This window comes from Ictidomys tridecemlineatus, chromosome 5 (genome assembly GCF_052094955.1).
Source record: "Ictidomys tridecemlineatus isolate mIctTri1 chromosome 5, mIctTri1.hap1, whole genome shotgun sequence".
Classification (NCBI taxonomy): Eukaryota; Metazoa; Chordata; class Mammalia; order Rodentia; family Sciuridae; genus Ictidomys; species Ictidomys tridecemlineatus.
Window position 1 is genome coordinate 157,656,973 of NC_135481.1, and position 23,991 is coordinate 157,680,963.

The 23,991-nt window shown below is 43.3% G+C and overlaps 1 protein-coding gene across 1 annotated transcript in view; it reads right to left on the reverse strand.

Moving 5' to 3' along the window:
- Positions 1-23,991, reverse strand: part of Slc24a3 (solute carrier family 24 member 3) — a 520,120-nt gene that overhangs the window by 28,342 nt on the left and 467,787 nt on the right. Inside the window, exons 9-13 of the mRNA XM_078051346.1 lie at positions 17,735-17,788; positions 12,037-12,170; positions 9,756-9,916; positions 8,832-9,102; positions 444-610 (exon numbers count right to left, since the gene is read on the reverse strand). Of these exons, the coding sequence (XP_077907472.1) occupies positions 444-610; positions 8,832-9,102; positions 9,756-9,916; positions 12,037-12,170; positions 17,735-17,788 (787 nt within the window). The remainder of the gene's footprint in view (positions 1-443; positions 611-8,831; positions 9,103-9,755; positions 9,917-12,036; positions 12,171-17,734; positions 17,789-23,991) is intronic.

The window sequence follows — 23,991 nt, forward strand, 5'->3', positions numbered from 1 at the left end:
GGGCTTGGCCAATGGAATATTGGTAGACACAAGGTAAGGTAAGTCAGTCCCTAGGGAAGATCTTAGGAGGCATCTAGTGTTTCCATATGCCTTCTAGTATTCCAATGATATACCAAGACAGCAACATTCCCCCAAGTAGCCACGGATTCAAAGAAAATCAACAACTATAGGAGGCAGACACAGACTTAAGCTTCTGGATAAATCATAATCAGTCCCAGCTAAGATTAATCAAATCACTGTCAAACTGAAGATGTGTTAAGCAGAATGCACGCTTGTGATTCTAAACCACAGGTTTAGGGGTAGTTTGTTACACAGCTCATTATAGCATTAGAGGGTTGATGCAATTATGGGAATGAAAACCCCAATCCTGATTCACCTTCAGACCAATTTACTTTTCTTTCTAAAGAGACCTAGCAATGTCATGATGTCCCTTATAGACTCACCATCCACACCATCATGTAGGAGAAGGCTGCAATCCATAACGTGGAAGAAGCAAATGTCACCATAAACCACTTTTCCCAGCGGGGCTTGTTGCAATTGGGGACAGTGAAGTATAAGACGAAACTCAGTGGCCAGGTAAATGCCCATTTCACTGTTTCCAGTTTTCCAGCTGGAAAAACGGAAAAAAAGGTCAACACAAATGGGTTAGCTTCTTTGTTCTGCAGTCCCAGTTCTGGCTTTCCCCAGTCCTAACCCTCCTTGTATTGCTCTTTACCTAAAACTTTACCCCAATGGCTTCCCATCACCAGCAATGCCTGACACACAAAGCCGAACAGAATTTAAAAATAGTCACCTACTGGCCACCTGCTAGTTAGATTTTGGAAGTGACAGGGTGAGTCCCATCTGAGTGATACCAGGCTGGCAGGATGGCTCGACACATGAGCCAGGTAGGAAAAGATGAGGAAGGTACTCAGGACGCACCAGGGGTGGAGTGTGTGTAGGGGTGTGCAGTGTGGGCTGGGCAGAGACCACCAGTGTGTGTCTGTTCTCCATGTGGTGTGGTAACTCAATTTTTTCAAATTATGAGGTGTCCTCGGAGACAACACCATCTGGTGGAATCTCTCAACATTTATATCCCAAGCTGATGAGGGTTTGTAAATGAATAACTGCTTTTTGGTTCAGTAACTACTTGTTGGTAGGGACAGATGATGGATCTCCCAGAGGTGATCTACTTCTGCCATCTCTGTGCTGCCTGAGCGCTTTGAGTATCCGAGACGCCGGGTGTGCTTATTCAGGTGACTGTAATGCCATGAGTTCCTCATATAATCTATCCTTTGATAAATTTGATATCGTCTCAATAAATATATCCATATTACATTCCTGCTGAAATATGAATTCAACTCTGGAAGAAATATGTATACAGCTACATAAATGCAAGAAAGAAATTTATACGTCTACATAACTCTCTACTTCAGTGGAGATATGGAACATTGCTGTCTTCCAGAAAGTTCTCTGTGCCTGTTTCTAATCAGTCCTCACCCTTACCACCAAGATCAGTCTTTCCTGTTCTCAAACTTCAAGATGCATCAAATCATCTAATATGTTTATGTTACCTTCTTTTATTCAACAAGTTTTTTTGAGATTCTTTCATGTATCACGAAGTCTTTCTTTTACTTGCTGTGTAGTATTCTATCCTGTAAATATATTACAATTTGATCATCCACTCTCCTGTGGATGCGTATTTGGGTTGTTGCCAGTTTGGGGATATTACAACTAAAGTGGCTAGGAACCTCTTTCTACAAGCCTTTTGATGGGCACAGTTACCTTTCTCTTGGATGAAGACCTAGGGCGGAAATTGCTGAGTCGTGATGTGGGTGTTTACTTTTTAAGAAACTTCCAAACAAAAAGTTTTCCAAAATGATTGAACTACTTTATATTCCCACTAGAGTTAAGGAGGTAATTTTTATGATACTATTTGAACAATGATTAAAAGTTATTTATTTATTTATTTGAACTGGGAATTGAACCCAGGGCTTTTCTACCATTGAGCTACCTCCCTACATCCCCAGTTCTTTTTATTATTTAATTTTCAGACAGGGTCTCAATAAGTTGCCCAGGGTGGCCTCAAACTTCTGTTCTTCCTTCCTCAGCCTCCCCAGTTGGTGGGGTTATAGGCATGTACTGTTGCAGGTGGCAATAAAAGGTTTAATAAAATTTCTCTTCTCTTTTTTTTTCTTTTCTTTTTACAGTGTTGGAGATTGAAGCCAGAGCCTTGTGTATACTAGGCATGTGCTCGATCATCCACATCCCCAGCCCCATTTCATATTTTTAAACCAACATCCAGGCCTATTTCACAGTATCTCTCACTAGCCTTTGAATAGTTTCTTACAACTGCGTAGAAAGGTGACCTAACGACATTGCTGGCAGCCCCAGCCTCCCTCTGATGGCCGAGGCAGAACGGCCTCTAGGGGTCAGTGTGCCTCCCTCATCTGACAGCACTACCGTCTGGACTCACTTTTTGGCCTCAGAGCGGAGTTATTTAAATCCCCTGGTTTTCTGGTCTCTGACATGTGGACACAGTAACGCCGAGCTCACCATGTTGCTGGGAGAATTAAATCATGTGATTGTGGGTCAGGGGCTGAGACAAGAGAATTTTCAAGTTGCTTTCAAATCCTGAGTCATTCTTGATCCTTCCCTTTCTTTTACCCCATGGCCAGCCCTAGCAACCAGCCCAGGGTATTCCACCATCCCCACAACCTTCCCTTGGGCCAGGTGGCTTACCTGTGGCCTGGCTAAACACCTAAGGGAACTTCCTAGTCCAATACCTGTCCATTTGTTTGCCACTTGGAGTCAGAGGGAAAGTTCAGAAAGCAAATCGTTCTAGAAATTTCCCCTGGCTTTAATTACCCACAGAGTAAATCTATGCCTCCCTACTGAGGAGTATAAGGCTTTGTCTGATTTGGCCTTTGCCAACAGGTTTCCCTACTTGTACGCTCCCCCTCTTTGGCTTTCTTTCAGTCTTCAGATACTCCAAGCCCTCTTCCGCCTCAGGGCCTTTGCACTTGTGTTTCCCTTTGCCTGGATCTTCTTGTGGCTGAGTATGCTTTGATGTGCAGGTCACCTTACTACTTAAAACCTGTCACCAGACCCCTTCAGGTAACCCAAAATAAATAAGACCCTCACCATTCCCCTCCTATTTTCTACCACCCACTTGGAGGATCTCCATCATAGTAAATGTTTCCTATAGGAAATTACCAGATTTATTTGTTTCTTCATGCATTTCCAGATTCCCCAAAAGGACAATACAAACTCTATGAGAAAGGAGTCTTCTCTAACTTGTTAATTGGTTTATTTTGAAAGCCATAAACAGTGTAGAGAAGATCACAAGCTCAATGAATATTAATAGTAATGATATTGCTATGAACAACCTAATTAGAAGAGCAAAGGAAACTATTTGTTTTGGAGAATCTAAGGGTGTCTCATTAACAAGAACAGATTAAAGAAAGGAGGAAAAAAAGTTAAGAAGGGAGATGTTTATTTTCCCATCAACCAATATGTATCTTGTTAGATTTAAATCTTGGAGATGGTCAAGCAGAAGATGAGATCTCTGAGACCAGGTGCACCTGGATTTTACAAAGACAGAAGAAGTCATGAGAGCTGTCTTGTGAGTGGCTTTCAAATGCTGCAGAATCCAGAATAAAACCAGACCTTTGGATCTCAAATGCATTTGGAAATTCTGCAGTTTCTTAATCCTGCAATGGAGAGCTAAGGCATTTATGCACAGATAGCTCTTAGGATCCCCTTCTTGGCCTCCCATGTGGCTGGTGCCCTTGCAAGAAAAGAACCTTGGTTTGGTTTGAAATGTAAAGCCAATCAAAGACCACAAAGAAACTGATAAGTACGAAGAGAACTGACCTCATTTAGGTTCCTTAACAGTTTTCAGAAAATAATAAAAATAATAATAAAAAAGAACAAAGAAATCCGAGCTTGGAAACTGATATTGGAAACTGATATTAATTAGGTAAAATTGCAAGCAGGATGCGTTAGTGCGAGTGAGTTCTTGAGTTTTTTCCCCTCAGCTGCTTTCAAATATTTTGACCCACACAAAGAGGATGTTGTCTCTGGAACTCACAGTTTACTGAGAGTAAAATGATACAGATGCTTTCTTTACAAGGATAGCTTTTTTTTTTTTTTTTTGCAATGACAACCTTAAAGGTAGAAATTCTGTACTATCTGAGATATGCCTTGAAGCGTATATAACAAATATGACTCCTTGAGCAAACCAGTGGTGTGGAAAGGTGCTTCTTAAATGCTTTTGAGGAGGAGGGAAGGCCAAACAGGATTGTCCACATTTTAGCTCATCTTAATGTCCATTTATGAATAAGGGGGGTAAAAATAGTTTCTTCTCCTCTTTGAATCATCAGTATTTCTGAACATTATTTCATCTTTTGTTCCATTACCCTTTGGTCCAAACAGAGCCCCCAAGGAAGAGATTTATATGTTCACTTGGCAAATATTAATTGAATGCCCTCTATGTCACTTGGCGCCAGGCACTGCTCCAGGCACTGGGGACAAAGCACCAAATTAGGAAAACAAAATTCCCTTCCACAGAGCTGATGTGCTGGTGTTTATGTGATTTCACGAAAGTCAGCCGGCAGCAGGGAGACGAAGCAAGGAAAGTGAATTATAGTGTTGAGTAGAGAACCTGGCTTTAAGGAGTAAAAGGTCTTGTTTCTAACATATACACTTATTCTGACTATAACAGACAGTAAAAATTGGGTACTAAAATGGAAAATATAGAAAAAAATCTACATACACATTTCTATCTGCCAATGTAAGACTCTCTTCACAAGGTAAGACCCTTCACTCAGGAAATAAGAATATGTGGATATGTATAAGTATGTACACATACCATATATAGGTGTATCTGATATATATGAATATTATATGCATAAAGCCTATATATACAGTATGTGTATTTATAAACATATGACACATTAATACCTGTATCTGTTTCATATATCTACTATACAATATATTATATGTAAGCAATATACATGTACATGTTCCATGGATATATGTCGATCATATATTGTATTCTCTGTGTGCATATATAATCTATTCATATATGCATTCCTATGTACATTATACGCATGTCATACACGTTTATATTTACATATTCCCAAATAACTACTTGCTTGTTAATTACGCATATTATAGTCAAGTCTTGGAGAGAAGCCAGCACTGTAGCTGGGTGGCCCATGCCACCTAGAAGGATTACCATGGAAGGAAAAATTTCCTCCTGGAGTAGATGGACCTTTTTTAGTCAAAAGAACTAAGCTCAGGAGATTCCCTGGACTGACTCTCCCCTGCATGTTGATGCCTTCTGCTGGCCTGAGGCATGCTCTGGCCTTCTTACCACTGAGCCACTGCCTGCCTGCCTACCCCAGGGAAGAACCCTTGGGCAGCCCCTTTGTCTTAAAATGGAGCTCCTGAGTCCAGGTGTGGGGTTTCTCAGGAGCTGGAGGAGAGGAACCGAAGTCAAAAGGTAAGCCCCTTCATTTCAGAGACAGATCCTGGCTCTGATTTAGGATATCCTGTCCTAGGAGAGTCCTGAAGTTCACTGCGTCACACTAGGTCCCCAGTTTTTTGCTGCTCCAAGTGTGGCCCACAGACCAGCAGTATCGCCACCAACTGAGGGGCTCCTTAGAAATCCAGATTCTCAGGCATCGCTCCAAATTACCTGAATTAGGGTCTGCAACTTACCAAGGATGCCCACCTAGAAGAACCGGTGAGAACCCGGATGCCTGGCATGAGGTTTCTACGCCCCAGACATAGGACCATTTGGGGAGTGAAAAGGACACCTGCAGTCAGGTCTCCTAACACACAAGGCACCAGAAACAGGTGGCTGAAGGCCCAAGACCTCTGTCATCTGCCACATAATCACAGAGATACAGAGGGGCAGTGAACAGGAGGTCCAAGTGCAGTCATGTGTCACATAATGATGTTTTGGCCAACGATGAACTGCTTACATGGTGGTGATCCATAAAGTGATATGATCTAATTATGTCGTAGCCATCTTAGTTTGCATGAGTACACTCTATGATGTTTGCACAATGATGAAACCACTGAAAGATATGATTCCCAGCGTGAATCTCTTTTGTTAGGTGATGCATGACTGTACCTTGAAACGCCATATTCACATCTGGAATAACTCCGGCCAGCATAGAAATATGGAAAATATGATGGGAGGGGGACTTTGTCCCCCCCAAGTAATGAGGCCCAGGCATGGGAGCCTGACTGTCTCACTTCCCCTGGGTATCTCTCACTGTCTGCCCGGAGGGTGCATGTCGGGGTTTTGGGCTTCCCCAGTGCCAACATAGTGCTTGGCCACTTACAAATTTTTCAATTGGTGCTACTGTTTCTTTAATCAGTGAAAACGTTTAGCAAAATAAGCATTTATTTTTTTTAGCTTGATTATGGTCAGTTAGTGATGGCCTCTGGACATTAGGATGTGGTAGGCAGAATTTGTGACTTGAGGCCTCAGCTACTGGACCCTCGTCCTCAGAACTTGTGGGTGGATGAACTATGGTCTGATGACAGTGCTGTGTTCATATGGCACAGCTGACCTTCAGGTAGAGGGACTAGACCGTGGCCTGATCTAATCACACCTGCCCTCAAAAGCAGAAGGGGAAGCCAGAGCGGTTGGAAATGTGAGGACTGCTGCATGCAGTTGAAGATGGAGGGGCTGTGGAAGGGGGACTCACAGGGCCTCTGGGAGCAGTCAGCAGGCCCAACGTGTAGCCACAGGAACAAAATTCTGCCACTAACACGAACCCATGTGCCTGGGAGTGATTCTTTCCAGGGACTCTGAAAACGCAGCCTGTCCACACCTTGACTATGGCCTTGTGAGGCTCTGAGATCCCAGCTGTACTTCTGACCTACAGAACCATGAGCTGACCAAGGGGTGTTGTTTTACGCTGATAAATTTGCAGTGATTTGTTATACACCAATAGGAAGCAAAAATTAAGGCATGCAAGGGAGGAATGAAGTGTTTGCTTACTCACTCTTTAAGATGATTCTGGTCTGGTTGGGAAGAAGGTTGCCAAGAAACAGATCCAAAGGTGGCAAATGGACTAAGAGCCAGTGTAGTAGCTCCCCTTATCCACAGGGACTGTTCAAGACCCCAGTGGATGCCTGAAACCCTGGGTAGTGCCACCCCAATGTATAGTGTTTTTTCCTATACATTCACACACCTATGATAAGGCTCAATTTATAAATTAGGCACAGTGATTAATAGCAGTACCTAATAATAAAATATAATATTTATAACAATATACTGCAATAAAATTACCAGCATCACTGCGCTTGCACTTCAGGGTCCTTATCATGTAAAATAAGAATGACTTAAACATAAGCACTGTGATACCAAGACAGTCACAGTGGCTATTAAGTGGCTAATGCGAGGGTAGTGTATACAGCATGGAAATATTGGACACAGGGATGATCACATCCCAGGTGAGATAAAGCAAGATGATGTGAAATTTCATCATGTTACTCAGAATGGTATTAGATTTCAAACTTATGAAACGCTTGTTTCTTTGACTTTCCAATTTAATATTTTTAGTCCGTGGTTAATCATGGTTGACCACAGTTGACATAGGGTAACTGAAACCACAGAAAGGAAAACCACAGATAAGGGGGAAACTACTGTATACTTTTTTTTTTCTATTAAGATAACCTACTACACAAGCAGTAATTTAACTTTGGCTGCATAGTTAGGGAATTTGGCTGGAGGACAGGCATCAACATGGATATTTTCTAATTAGTTTTGGTAAGCTCTTAACAAAGCTGCTATCTTAGGATCCCTTAGATATCTTAGGACTGGTCTGTTTTACTTTCTGTCCCCTGGCTTCAAAGGAACATAGAGCATAGCAAGACCTTGCATCTGAAGACAACACAGGATTCTCACACTTGTCACCCATGTTTTGCCACTAAATGGGTTTTTGATTGGATCAATCAGCTCATCTTCAGAAAGCCCTCATGCAAATAAAAAAAATATCCTGGAGAAGTAGCACTCATTAAGTCTCATACACTTGACAGTGAATGTGAATTGGACTAGTATACTCTTTGCTGAAATAATCAGAAGCTTCTAGAAGGTTTACCAAAGTAGCCATATGCTTTGAGTTTTATCTACCAGTTCTGCTAATAGGTGGGACATGGGAAAAGGTTGTTGGAACATTCACGTTCAGCAGCCAGAGAAGGACACAGCTTGGTGAGGTCCTGAAAGCATTTATAGGCTTTGTCTCTCCTGTTTCAAGGTCAGAGAGTCTTTGGCCAGCTCACTGAGTAAGGACACGCATACCAGCTTTTTCCCAGGTCTGCAACTCCTATGACTCCCCCTGTGCAGAAATCTGGTTGTGGGAGTGGGGGACCTGATTAGGGGTAAGGGACAGGAAGTGAGAACAAAGGGAACTGGGTATGCACACAGCTGACCTTGGTAGGACAGTTCCAACCAACTGTAATGGGATGGGTGGAGGGGATCAATGGGCCTCTGCCCTGAGCACAGGCTGCTTTGCCAACATTGACCATGTGTCTTTACTGTTTAGCACCAACAGGCCTTGCAGAGTAGCAAAGAGAGAACTTCCACCCACCAAATGCACTTAGTCAAAGAACTCAAATTTCAGCCCCTGATTATGTGCCACTATCTCGCCAGTTCTGAACCATCTAAAACAGAGTCCTGCCCACTCTAGAAACTTCAGATAAATATTTTTATGTTCACATAGAGACTTTTCTTTGAATTGCATAGTAAAAAGATCATCCAAGTCAAGGGTATCCACTCAGTGGTCTCAAAAGAGCTCCCCACCCAGCCTAGACGCAGGACCTCTTACAGGGGGGATCGAAGGGTGTGTAGGGTCCTTCTTCCTCCTCCTCCTCCTCTTCTTCCTCCTCGTCATTCTCGTTGTTTTCATTGTCCTCATTCTCATTCTCTGTCTCATTGCCAGCCTCGGCGACACCATCGTCCCTCCGAGTCCCGTTGGCACCCCTGTCGGGGGCACTGCTGGGCCCTGTTCCGTTCTCCACGGTGTGCTTAATTGGGATTTTAATGGCCACCTCCGACTCCCCATTGGCATAAGCTCTGCTGTTTATCAGTCTTTGTCTCTGGAAAGAAAGTGACACATTTTCCATGGTCAGAGGGATTGCAAGTAACTTACACCCAGAACACAATTTACGGGGTGTTCCTCCAGGCCCCAACGAGGAGATGTTTGCAGAAGACTCTGGAGTATTAAGCGATTCCTCAAAATAATAATCCATTCAGACAACCTCCTTCTCAGAGGAAATATTAACACTGTATGACTCAGTGGAACTATGTGCACTGTGGTGTTATCTTTCTTCTCTGGGTTGCTGTATTTCCATGTGAGAAAGCCACACAACTCTGTTTGGACTATATCAATAAGGCTGCTACTACAGAGAAAGGAAAATTAGATCAGAGACTTTGGATTACATAGCATTTAATTCTGTGTGAATTTACATCAAGGGGCTTTACCAGAATGAAGAATAAAAGAGAAAGGTAGGAAGACAGAGACAGGCAAGTGTTTCTATACAACTGGGAGCTAGATGATGTCTTTCAACAGGTGGGGGAAGAGCGAGGACCAGGATACACTGCTGACCAGAGGGCAGAGATGCTGGGGAAGGGCTGAGGGATATTATTGGGGTAGACCTTGGTTTGATCCCTTCTTTCACATTAGGGAACTTTCCTTCCCTCAGTGTCCCACCCCTGTCCAGTGGTATGTGCGCGGTGCTTCCCCAGATACCTCATTGATCAGCATTCGACTAGCCATGGAGAGCCGAGTCTTGGGGGGAAAGTGGCTTGTGATCATGATTCGAAGGCCCGCCTCAGAGAAAGAAAGCTGGTGCGGGTAGGCTGACAGCAACTCGTCCACCATGATCACTGACGCTTTGCGGTGGAAATTGGCTAGGGAAACGACAAGATGAAATAGCACCGAGGCCAGGAGCAGGAAAGAGGCATTCATTAATTCTTCATCCCCTTCTCCTCGTTCCTTTCTCCCTCACTTGTTTACTTGTTTGCTCCCATCCATCCTTCCATCCATCCATCCACCCACCTACCTTCCATCCATCCACCCACCTACCTTCCATCCATCCACACACCTACCTTCCATCCATCCATCCACCCACCTACCTTCCATCCATAATCCATTCATCCACCCATTCACGTACCTTCTACCACCCACCCACCTTCCACCTCTTTATCCTTATTCCCTCTTTCTATCCCTCACCCCTTCCTTCCCCCTCCTCCATCTCATGTATCCAGGGAAGTTTGTAGTAAGTCAAATTTGAAGAAGAGTCAAAATCTCCTTTCCATGGGTCTTATTATTTTTTTTAAATACTTTTGTTGTAGATGGATACAATCCCTTTATTTTGTTTGTTTATCTATCTATCTATCTATTTATTTATTTATTTATTCTTTTATGTGGTGTTGGAGATCAAACCCAGTGCCTCGCGCATGGTGGGCAAGTGCTCTACCCACTGAGCCATGACCCCAGCCCCTCCATGGGTCTTATTAAAAGCTCACTTGAAATGACTTGAAACAAATCAAATGTCATTCATCACTATGGTAAGAAAAACATGATAACATAAGAGAATTCCTTCCTGTCCTCAGAGGATTCTTTTCCTACCATTTAGATGTGGGGTACCAGAAACATCCCACTAACCTTTAGTAATCCTGTCTACCCTTCAAGTCACAATGACATTTATATTGAGCTATGAAGTGCTGAGTACTGACTTTAGGGCCCAGGGAGGTCATGGTGAGGAACTGTACACCTCCTGCAGCCCAGCCTATGAGCAGAGCTGATTGTGGGGAATGGGCTATGGGGGAGCTGTCTACTGCAGGGAACTGATATTCAGAGTGGGGCAGGTATAGGTCCTGGTGGGAGGCCTGAAAAAAAAAATTCTTCTGCCAAGGCCCAGCCCCTCTGGCTGAATGAGCAACAGGTGCACATGGCTCAGGGGGGGCCTGCCCCAGCCTCTCAGTGCTGGCTGCTGTTTTCCAGGCTACTAAACCATGAGATGATCTCTGGAAACACTGATTCACTTTAGGTAGCTCTCTGCAGTCCCCTAGGGTATTCCTTTTATGGATGTAAACTACCCAGAAGAAAGTAAATAATATCCTTGCATGGAATGGTACTAAATAACACTTAAGTTTTATTGTTGTTAAACATTAAAAAATACACTGAATATTTTATTTTTAAAACTTCAATAATTACCCAGAATCAGAGATATATTTGAAAATAACCTAATATTTTCTAATTTCTTTTTTTTTTTTTTGCTTTTATTCCTGCCAAGCAACCATATGGGACATATTTCAAGGGATTTAAAAAAAATTTAAATGAGAAATGAAATATAGTTCAGGAAAATTAATTGACAATTTTCTGTGTTTCTTCATGAAAAAAATATTATTTATCAAAGTCCAACACATCGTTTCCCTTCGTATATCAACTGCTTTGTGGGAATAGATTGAATATAAGAATTACTCTGAAAAGAAAAGTTATTTTCCTTTGGCAATTTGGAAACTGAGTTAATGTGACCTGAAAGTGAATCTGCATAGACGTAGTAATATACTAAGAGCATCAGTCATTTATGGAGCCTGGCACTGAACTCATTTATATACTTGGTCAGCTTTCTTCATTACAAAAATAATTTCCATTTCCCAAAGAAAAGAGTGAGGCTCAGAGAGATTAAGTAACTCGCTTCATGGTCACATGGCCCAAATAGGATAGAACCAATAGCTTGGAACCTTTGGTCTTCTCTCACTGGCCATCTTGTCCTCATTTCCCTGTATCACCTCCACAGAGAATGTATTCCTTAAGGCTCTCCATGGGGCTTGGTGAGTTGGCTCATGGCCAAGTATGAGACAGTCCTGTGATGCCACCAAAGGTCAGGTGGGAGGACTCAAATTGCTGTTTCCTGTCCTCTCTCTTGGAACAGTGCTCCCTCAAGGACAGCCAGGACTTTCCCCCTGGGTGTGGCTAGGAGAGAGGGCAGAGGGGCTTCTTGGGCACCTGACCTGCTGCTTACCTTTCTTAAGTAGCACCACAGTTGCGTCGCAATTGCTGCTGTCGTCAATTTCGGCATTGTTGGCCAACCCATTGACCATGTTCCCAGCACCTTTTGTCCTCCTTTCGAAGCACTGATGTATGCAGGCATTATATCTGAGCAAAAGAGTAAATGGAAGCTGTCCATCAGCCTTGTCCCATTCCCCAGCGTTCCCTAAGTGCTCTCTGAGCTCCCGTGTAGATGCTCCCGTCCAATGCCTCTGGTTACGATTGTTCTTATTTCTTCCCCCATTTCACCTCAGAATATGAAGCTTGTTTCCTGTCTCAGATGAAAGAAGTACTTCAAGGGAAAGTCAAACCGCCATCCTACACATCAACAATGGCACTCTGCTTCCTTTACCACCTCTTCAAAGTCAATGGTAAGACCTCTGGGATGGAGCTCCCTTACCCGGTGTGTAATGGGAAGACTGTGATAAGGCCCAGAGGGCAGTCAGAGTCCACTTCCCCCCTTTGGCCATGTCCCCAGGGCTTTTGCTTTATGGGATAAGGTGAGGGGTCCTGCCCCTACTGTCACCTAATGGCTGGACATCAGGGTCTATGTGTTACAGGTTGGTTGGCCACCTGGGCGTCTGTGTTTGGTTTCCTGTGGCCACAGGTTTCATCCTGTGACTCTATTACTATTGTGCAATGAGATATTGGCTTTATGAAAAAATTCAGGGCTATACAATTCTCCAGAATGATGGAGTGAAAACATTGTGCAGTGTTTCTCGCATGCTCCAGCAGACCTGTGCTGGAAGGAAAGAGGTTCACATAAGCTCCCAGGAAGCTTTTGGCAGGTAAATGTTCTGGTCCCTCTATCTTGTGTATTAGAGGATTACCATACAGTAATCCTACAAAGTTCATGAAAACTTATGAGCAAAATGTATAAGCAAAGTTGGGCAGGGTTTCCAGAGAACTTTGAGTCACTACTGCTCTTTCCCTGTCTCAAAGATCTAAAGGCTCCATGGACTATTGGCCATGGAACAACCCACTGAGAGTCTCTTGACCTCTGGCCTCACATAGGAACAGCAGCCAAGTGTAGCAACTCTAAATGGCCAGCTGGCAGACCCCTCAACCTGTTTCCCCTCCTATTCACATCCCTTTTGTTGCTACAGACGGACATGAGGTCCTCTGGGTCACTTGTACCTGGTTCTTCAATCTATGCCCCTTGGGAGTGGGTTGCCTATGGGAACCTGAGAGTCGTCAGGGTAAAGACAGAGGGGCCCTGGGTGGCTGGGCCTCCTCTTCCATGAGCCCATTCCTGCAGTCCCCAGTGGTTGTTCCTACATTACACGAGGAGAACAGAAGACTAGTCACAAGTGATGGATGTTGGCTGTGTAAAGGGAAGTGAACAGGCTGATCCTGGAAGAGGTGGGGCCAGAGTTAGAACATCAGTGTTTAACAATCCTCACTAAGACACCAATCCAGAGAGTGGGCATCACAAACAGAAGCAACATTGATGTGCCTCCTGATGGAGGAACTCCCCACCGACTTGGAACATAATTTGCCCTGAATTGGATCAAACACTGACATACAGGAAACACAGAGGCCAAATGAACAGATTACACTAAACCACAAGATGTAATTATCAATTTCTAAACCATGGCAATCTCTGCAGGTCAGATAACCAAACTTTGTCAAAGAAAAAAAATCACAAGGAAATGTATGCACACACACAAATACACACACACACACACACACACACACACACACACACACAAGGGAGAGTTTATGTAGATGAAAAGAGATCTAAAACATGGTACAACCAATTACAATGAGTAGAATTCATTTGGATTCTGATTTAAAAAATGTTTATGATATTTATGAGACTAAATGAAAACTGTAAATTCTGACATTTATGAGACCATTGGAAATTTGAACACGGATTGGATATTTTATGATATTAAGAAATGAGCACTAATTTTAGGTATGATAGTAATACTATGGCTATGTTAAAAAAATAAGTCCTTCTAGAAAAATATACTAAAAGTGTTTTTGGACCATGGGGTTTCAAAGTTATGTGGCGGGGAGGTGGGAAACACACAGTGTGGGTAGGGGGTTGTTGGGTCAGTGGAGAGCACATGGAATTTGTCTTACTATTCTGTTGACTTTTGTGTACATTCAACCTTCTCTTTACTGAAAAGATTTCCCCACCTTCTGGATTTGACCAGAATGCCCTACAACAGGGAGATAGACAGGGCTCCTGCCATCTTGACTCAGAAATCATTGTCCCCATATAAATACTGACTTGCATGAGTATTTTAAAGTATAACTGCATATCATGCATTTATCAAGGTTTGGATAACAGAATAGCAAAACCATACAATGAGGGCTTTCTTGAAACCAGATATTGGGTTAATAACTGAGCTGCCACACTCCATCCTTATTAAAAAAAAAAAAAAAAACCTATGAGGTAGGAACTATTATTCCTGCTTTGCAGAAGGGAAAACTGAGATTCAAAATAACAGAATAGCTAATGACTGAAAAGGGTGAGGCCTGCTGCCAGGGCTGCATGTGAAGCACTTGTTCTCACCCACCAGAACATTCTGCCCCATTGGGGAACACATCCCAAAGCAGTGTACAATATGTACTGAAACAATCCTTGCCAAGGCCACGTAGGACACATTTCCCCTTCAGGTTTCTACCTATCTGGCCAATCCAAAATTGCTTTTGGACCTTCAGAAAGAATGTATAAAGTCATTTTAAAAAGCCATCTACCCAGGAGGCAGCTTTATTTCTTTTATTACAGTTGCTCGGTTTTATATTTTTAATTGAATGTTTTAAATTTTGTGCTTGCACCCTGAAGCTATTTTATTGCGAAGCATGCAATTTTATAAATCAGATTTTATAAAACCCAATGATTAAAGTCTCTGATTGCAGAGGGGGATGGCTAAAGAGCAGAGTTTTCATTTTAGAACTCGGGACCAGAATTTATGCAGAAAATTCCACGAGCACGGTAGCTTCCATCGGCTCTTTTATTTGTATCCTGCTGGAGTGGAACAGCTGGAACGTTGGCAAAGCTGAAGCCTCAGCAGAAATACACCTCGTTAGCTTCCGCATTTGCTATGATTTGGAGGAAGAGGAAAGGATGCGTTTGCTTAAAGGTCTGCATGCCCAGGCAACAGCACATGGGCTTTTATAATGGCTCAGAAAAGGGATCCAGTGCCCTTGGAAGTCATTTGAGCAAAAGTTGTTAACTTCCCTTCCCTTATTAGAACCACCATGTACTTGAGGCCCACCTCATTCTGGAAAGTCCCTAGTGAATTCACGATGGGACATACTTTCATCAAAATTCAGATTCAAGTCCAAGGTCAATGTTGGGTATCCAGCAGACATCCTATGGATTCTTCCTAAAAAAATGGCAAATTCCCCTTCTCAAAAGGGAAGAAGAGAATACTTGAGTCTTTGAGAACTCAAACTTAGAGGTTCGAAAAGTTTTCTCTCTTTTTTTTTTAAGAAGGTGTAATGATTAAATAGAGAACACTGAAGGAGTCTGTACGTGTTGTTTGAGGCCTCTCCACTGCGCCATCGATGCCCTGCGTGGTTTTGTTACTTGAGGTAAACAGGAGTAAAATGGTGGTTCCCATCTTTAAAGCCTTCTCCTTTGGAGACTAGAAACTCTGGAAAGCCTTTGGGCCAACTCTGGAAGATGTTTCGTTCTATGGTGTGTGCCTTTTGGTTTCTTCTTCCGTCGCCTCCTGGTAACTGCACACAAGGATATGTTGGAGTGAGGTCCTACTCTAGAAATCTCATATTCAGTCAGGAAACTCAGATATTGGCTCCACATTGCCCATTAGACAGTCTTTCTGGCAAAAGTTGGACGCCATATGAGATGGGGAGCAGAGTACTTACAGACTAACCTGAACACCAACCAGGCTAGTTTCTACATTGAGGTTGCTGTGATATTTGCCATGGACATACTGGTTTCTCCTATCAGGTCTCTGTCACTGGTGGCCAGAATTAACTCTTGCCAGGCCTTACCAGAAAGAAAAACCTAACACGTCAAGTCAGACTGCTGCCTGATGTGTCCAAACTGCAAATTTCTGATAGTTCTCTGTTTTCTTGTACCTTGAGAAGGTGGTCAGTTCTGTAGTTACACACGCTGGGGAATCTAGGAGCTAATTTAGAGTAAAAGAAACAAGCTTCCACAGGGGACTGGCAGCTACAGCTCTGCATTATTTATAAGCTCTTCATCTCAGTGACATGAACATGAGCTAGCAGTTTCAAAACCATGGGGCTTACATGTCACTTAGAGTACAGGAGACATCAGCAATATCCTTCTTGATAAAAACGAAAGACGACTCTGATTCCATGAGGGAAAATAACATATAATATGGTGGCTTCAAAATGTATCAACATGAGTCAGCCTCCTTATATCAGAGAAAAACATTCGGCATTTGGTTTTTGGGGGGACTGGCTAACTTCACTTAGCATTGTTTTCTCCAACGCCATCCATTTACCTGCAAATGCCATGATTTTATTCTCTTTTATTGCTGAGTAAAATTCCATTGTGTATATATGCCACATTTTTTAATCCAATCATTCACTGAAGGGCATCTAGGGAAGGGGAGCATGGGAGGAATAGATCAATTCTAGATAGGGCGGAGGGGTGGGAGGGAAAGGAAGTGGGCAGGGGATTAGCAAGGATGGTGGAATGTGATGGACATCATTATCCAAAGTACCTGTATGAAGACATGAATTGGTGTCAATATACTTTATATACCAGAGAACTGAAAAATTGTGCTGTATACATGTAATAAAAATTGTAATGCATTTTGATATCATTTATCTAAAAAAATAAAAATATATCAACACATCTTCTAACACGCTTCCTTTCAATGGGTAAATTAGAGCCCTTGAGTTTGGCCTGCACTTAGTGACTTAGTTCTAGTAAAAAGAATATGGCAAAAGTAATGACATGTGACTTCTGAGATGGGATTATAGAAAGAGTTCTCTCTCTCTTTATCACTGTGGTATTACTCACTCTGAGTGAAGTCACTCAATAAGAGCTCTAAGGAGAAGCTCACGTGGTGAGGAACCAAGCCCTCTAACCAGCAGCCAGCCTCAGCCCACTAGCCATGTGAGTGGGGGTCATCCCCAAGGCAGGTCTGCCATCAAATCAAGTATACGATGGCAGTCCTAGCCAACATCTCACCTGCAATCTCATGAGAGACTCTGAGATAGAACTCTGCAGTTAAGGAAGTTCTGGATTCCAACTCTTAGAAAATACGTTTATGGTTTTTAGCCACTAAGCATTGGTATAGCAGAAATCGATGACGAATACAACAGGAGTAATGGAAGTCTGCAGATATGTGCTTCATGGTTTCAGTCATCTCCCTGTGACCCTTGTCCCTCCATGCACATAGAAAGATTTTCTTATGCAAGAGACAATCCAAAGCAAGACTGCCGAATCCTCAAGGAGCAAAGTTTCTAGAAAAGTTCTTGAGTGAAACACCCAGGCTTTAATTCTGGCATCACATATAGGTTGGAAGAATTACCACTATTATTACCAATGAGAAGCACAGAGGTTCTCAATAGGTTGCAGAAGAGCCCAATGAGTCTGTGAGAGTGGACACTGAAAACCCAATTGGATACCCGCCCTCTCCCCTACTCCTCTTCTCACATTGTGCTAGAGGTAGGAAACAGTTTTGGAAAGGAAATGAAGGAGGTATTTCACTTACTTCATGATAACAATGTAGATCAGGTACATCAGCACGAGGACCAGAGACTCCCACCTGCACACAAAACAAGAACAGTTAAAGAAGGTGGTCACGGGTAGGCAGCCGTGAAGCCCACCAGTCCACCCAGAATACATCTGAGTCTGTCTGAATGGCCAGGGGGGCAATGCAGATGGGCTGCACACAGTCTCTAGTCTATAGACATTTTCCGCACTGTAAGTAGTCTTCAATGATCTTTCTCTTTCTTTTCCACCCAAAGGGAAACAATGCTCCTTCCTCTCCTGTATGTCCTAAGAGCTCCTGGACAGCTGAACACAGGCCTCTGTGTATAAACCTGTCCGTGGCCTAATCACCCACTGAGATTATTCAGATGCATTTACAAAGAGCAAACTGAGACTAGAGGAATAAATAGATGGGGAGGCTGAGGGGTAGTTAAATACGTAGGAGCTAGGAAGAAGGGGTGGGGGCCAGAGAGAAATAGGAGAGGGACACAGAGACACACAGAGACAGAGAGACACATAGAGATAGAGACAGAGAGAGAGGGAGGGAGAGAGAGAGAGACAGAGAGAGAGAGAGAGAGAGAGAGACAGAGAGAGAGAGAGAGAGAGAGAGAGAGAGAGACAGACAGAGAGAGAGCGCAAGAAAAAAGCAGGGAGGGGGAGAGAGAGTGTGTGTGCATGGGTAGAATGAGTAGGAAGAAAAAAAATTCAGAGAAAGGAAGAAAAAACTAATGAAATGTTTGAGCTTCTTATAATTTGAATATATCTTTTATTTCCTTTTGTTTTTTAGTAACTTCCCACCAAAACACTGGGATCTTGTGTTCTGAGCTCCCTGTTGGTTGTCAAGGTCCATTAGCTAATTCAGGGAGTAATTCTGCCTTCAAGAGAAGGTGACTGGAGAAGGCTCTGAGGGGGAAATTCCAGGTTACGGCTATCCTTCTTTTCAAATTCCATGTTTACAAGTTGATCGTAGATAAATATTTGGCTACATGTGTAAAGGACAGACATACATTTTTTAAAACAAATATGGCATTTCTGAAAGTGAGGAGTTGGAGAGAGGCCAGATCACTGTTAAACAGGGGAGTGGGCACATAAATTGTAAGTATGTCCACCCAGTGAGCTACCACACCTCCACACCCCTGCAAAGATGTACTTGTCTACTGCATTTCTATAGTAGTGATCAGGGTTTGGGAGAAGGCATCAAGGTGTCCAATCTCCTCCACTTTCTGCCTGAATCATTGCCCTCTCTTCTCATCAAAGGGTTGGGGCCACTCCATCTCAGTGTCCCCACTGCCAATCCACATGGCAAATGTCTCCAAGTGCCTCACGTCTAACTCTCACATCGTCAATTCCCTGAAACAAATGTACATGTATGTGTAGTGTAAACTTCATGGGAAAGTTCCACTTCTTTCCCAGCATTCAATCAGAAGAAAGATGGATTTTAAGAGACTCAATTGGAGGTCGCTGAAAAATAAACCAGCTTCCATGAAATGTGACGGACAGGTTGAGTTGACGCCAGCAATTTCTAAAAAGGTGTATTTATACTCTTTTGAACTCTTTGAGACTTTTCGGGTTTATTTTTGCTCAGAACAAGTCCTTCTGTTGGAATATTCCAACCAGGTTCCCTCTGGCCATTTTTCAGGGACACCCAGTTGATGGGGTTTCCTGCTTTCTTTGGCTTTTCAAGTTAACTTTGTGGGCCTCTGGAATCAGGGTTCACAGGAGGCCTCCCCTGTGTTGAATGTCTTTGTCTCTTTGAGGTCTCTGTGCCATCTTCCCTTGGCCTTTGTGGTCTGATCAAGTGTCTGATCATCAATGCTCTTTGGGGTTCCTTTCCCACTTACCCCTTTCCCCATGAGCATCTCTAAGTGAACCCATGATTACATGTCAGCCACCTGCCTCCCCTGTTGCCTGTGAGAGCCTCAGGTCAGTGCTGGGCTTGAATCTGGGTTATGTGTCCAGCTCTGGAACAGCGTGGCACACACAAGGTGCTGAGGAAACAAGTTAGGTGGACTGGATCCATGTCCAGGTCTCTGAAGTCCATGGGTCTCCTTCCCCTCCTTCCTACTCTTCCTCCCTGGGATGCTGGGCATCTTCTCCACCTTCCTCTCCTGACCACAGCTCATTGCTGCCCTCTGAGGATCCAGTTGTGGAGTAGGACCTTGGTTTGTTTCTTCCCATTCCCAGAATTCCATTTGGAAACACTTTCAACGGGTGCCTGATTCTCCTGTGAAAGATCGTTCTTTCTTGGACTGGGTTGCTACTCTCTGTGCACCTCCGGAGGGCACTGCTCTGACGTCCTAATCACAAAAGATCAGGAAGAGAGTTTCCAGGTCATGGCCCACGGTTTCTCTCCCAAAGTCACAACTTGAGAATCAACAGAAGACATATAACATCATCCTGGGGCCTTCAGACTCACAGAACACACATTCCAGATTCCTTCTGACGTTGTGAACCTGGCTGAGTGACCATCATGGACTCGTGGATCTTGCTCTGCAAGTTGAGAATACACCCTAATAGGTGGGTCTCTGATGCTTTCTATCTTAAGTGTCTTTGGGATAAGTACCTAACATTCATTCTCCTGCCTCTTGCCTTAGAATAGAACCCTACCTGGTTTAGGCAGCAAATGATCTCAAGGAAGGTAATTCCCACCTCTAGTCCCAGAGGATGAATGGTTATTGATCTAAAATTGTAAGTTATTGATCTAAAATTGTAAGTCTAACCCTCCACCCAAACCTGGCCATTTGTTGGTTAAGGCAGACCTAGTTGTTACCAAAGAGATGTAAGGTGAAAGGGTGCTAAGAACAACACCAAAGCCTCTTCTTCCCCCTTCTTATCTTCAATACAGACTTGATAGCTGGAACCACAGCAGCCATCTTGGGACCATCAGAGAAAGGCTAAGAGAAATGCACAGCCACTGCTCCATTTACATCTGGGATACTTGATATCTAAGAACAATAAATCAGTATGGCTGGGTTTTCTATTCCTTTCTATTGAAAGCCTTCCTGACTGGTTGCTGACCATGAGTTCTTGGCTGAATGTGACATACTGTACTATGAGACAGGAGTGGCCAGGGAATCTAAACTGCAGATGATAGGAAGACCTTGTACACTTGGTCCTCCTTATCTATGGGTTCCACATCAATGGACAGAACCAACCACAGAAGGAAAATATCTGGAAAAAAAAAAAAAGCTCTGTATTGAACATACATAAACTTTTTTCTTGTTCATTATTCTGTAAACACCATAGTACAAAAGCTATCTGTACAACATAGACATTGTGCTTAGGTATTGTAAGTAATCTAGGGATGATTTAAAGTATATAGGAGAATGTGTGCAGGTTGTGTGCAAATAATGGGCCATTTTATTTTATTTTTAATTTTAATTTAATTTATCTTTGGTCCCAGGAATTGAACCTGGGGTACTTCACCACTGAGCCACATCCCCAGGCCTTTTATTTATTTTTTTTTTAAATTTTGAGACGGGCTCTCACTAAGTTCCTTAGAATCTTGCTGAGTTGCTGAGGCTAGCCTCGAACTTGTGATCCTTCTGTCTTAGCCTCCGGAGATGCTGGGATTACAGGTGTGTACCAATGCGCCGGGCTAATCATGGGACATTTTATGTGAGACTTGAGCATCCACAGATTTTGGTATCCTCAGGGGATCCTGGAACCAAGAGAAGACTGAATTTGTGCTTGGCAAAGCTCATTTCATCCTAAAGAGTACTCTAGTTTCAAAATAAACACAGCTGAGATTACTTTCCTTTTGAAGATTTGGAGTGAATTGATTACCTGCTTTGAAATCTCTAGGACAGGCTGGAATATTCTATATCAAGGAATGGAATTCGCTGTTTGAAGTATTACTGAAATGTTCCTGTGCTTCAGTTGCACAGATTCAAGAGTCTGAGTTTAAAGAGAGAACTCAGCTCACATGCACCCTGTTTCAGCAGGACAAATGCTTACGACTGGCTGGGTAAGAAGGTGAGAGAAGCGAACAGTGACCAATATTTTCAAGTTCAATCTATATTTTCTTTCCTTCAGTGAGCCGAAATCCCTGGATGTCCCAAAGCAGTTAAAGGCCAGTGGTGCAAACTTTAATTTCCCAGCCTCGCTCATGTGAAAAATGCTCTCCGTCAGCCCATGCATGTGATAACGATAATTACGCAACAGGCCGGCACTCTGGGACTGGGGTTATTTTGGTGCAATGAAAGCCCTCCTGTCTCCATTCTTCCCTGGAAGTTAAAGCTGTGGATGGTTTCTGAGTCCAACATCTTCCAGGCTAGGAAAAAGGCAGATCCAGGGAATAGCCACTCAATTGTCCTTGAATCATTTGTGATTGAATCATGAGGGCTCTGAATTCCTTAGTGGTTCATCCAGTGTTAACGGATGACTGGGAGGTAGTGGAAACTGCAGGAGGTAGGACCTTGGGGTCATGTCCTTGGGGACTCCTTCTTGTCCTTGCTCCTTCTTCTCTCTCTCTGCTTCCAGGCCACCATCAAGTGAGTAGCTTTGTTCTGCCACACGTCTCCACCAGGATGTTGCAACTCACCACAAGTCTACAGTTTCTACAGAAAACATTTCTGACGGAGGGCTGACTACCACTTTCTTGGCTGAACAGTATATACTACTGCTCAATGAGCTTTAGGTTTGGTGAAGGAATCTAAACTGTGTATGACAGGTCCAAGAAACCTCCGAGTCTACATGCAAAAATAAATCTTTTCTCCTTTAACTTGTTTCCTCAGGCATTTTGTCACAGCAATGAAATGCTGACGAACACAGCTGGGATCCCCTCACATCACATCACGGGGGAAAAAAGTCTTTAGAATGAAGCAGAAATGGACTCCCCCTTACTAGCTCCAAAACACCTGAAACACTGTAAAAGAGGTTTTGAGGATAATGAATGAAACTGGCTTATCACAAAACCTGCTCTTATCTTCCCACCCTGGTTTGTATTCAGCAATGTCATGGAGATGGCAGAAAAAGAGCTCCACTGAGAATGACAGCGACCGCCCTGGATTGGCCTCTTTTGGTGGTTTTCAGCAGTGGAACAGTCATTGACTTCACCTGCGACCTTAGCTTCCTTTGTCTCAGCGTCACACTCTAGCAAAGACTAGCAACAATGAGCAACACCCAGTCACCTACTGTTTGCTAAGTCAGAGCAGCAGCTTGGTTAATCGTGCCATCGGTTTGCACAAGTTTACTCCTGGAAGTTTTCTTGCATTTCATCCCCAAGGACATGGGGAGAGAAAACCACCACCCCATTGGGTGGCCACATCCAAGACGGGAACAGGAGGAGGCTCCTCCTTACCTCTGACCTGGGGGCTCCCAAGCTACTTGATCCCTTTGAGGCTGTTGATTACTAGTGCTCAAAAAAGATATCCTTCTTATTTTTTATGAGTCAATATGGAGATTATGTGTCTGAAAGGTCACCCTTGGAGGTGTCTCCCTCGGAGGTGTCCCCCTCCCTCTTGGGCAGAGGAGGGAGACAGAGAGAGAGAGGGATTTGTCAAAAAACTCTCTTAATAATACCCTGGTATAATACATGACATTTATCATCAACATGATGATAGGTTCCCTGCCACCTTCAAACTCTGGAAATCACAGAGATGTCCTCTGACACAGAGATGCCCGCTGGAGCAAAGGGTTAGAACAAAAAAGCCTTGGCGTTTCTTTTGCAGAAAGTGAAGCCGGGTGAAGGCTCTACTTCTTTCCGAAGCTCATTCCTGGCTTTAAGTGATGCCATGAAAGTCTTATAGCTACAGAGTCACTCTTATTCCTAAAAAGTTATTTCACACTCTTCTACTTCTAAAGATTAAATATTTGAAAAAAAAAATATAACAGGGATGCACAGCACGGGCTATTTCTATTTCCATTTCAAATATATTTGACTTACTCAGAACTCATTTCAAGAATGGGGATTTGGACAGCTGTCCACAATGCAAATATCCTTCCATATATTTAATCTGGACAAAGTTTTCTATTTAAAAAAAAAATTGCTGGTTTTCAGAGCTCTGAGATTGTTTTCTTTGAATGTTCGGCAGAACTTTAGTGGGTTAAAGGTCACTGAGGTGCCTGGCTCCTGGCTCCTCAGATATAGACGAGATTTGGAATCTTGAAGGAGTTTGGATCTGGAATGTCCCCCAAAGACCTATAAGTCAGGTTCTTGGTCCTCAGTTTGGCATCAGTGGAAAGTGGTGGAACCTTTAAATGGTAAGGCTTAGTGGAAGATCTCTGGGTTATTGGGGGTTGTCCTTCAAGAGGATA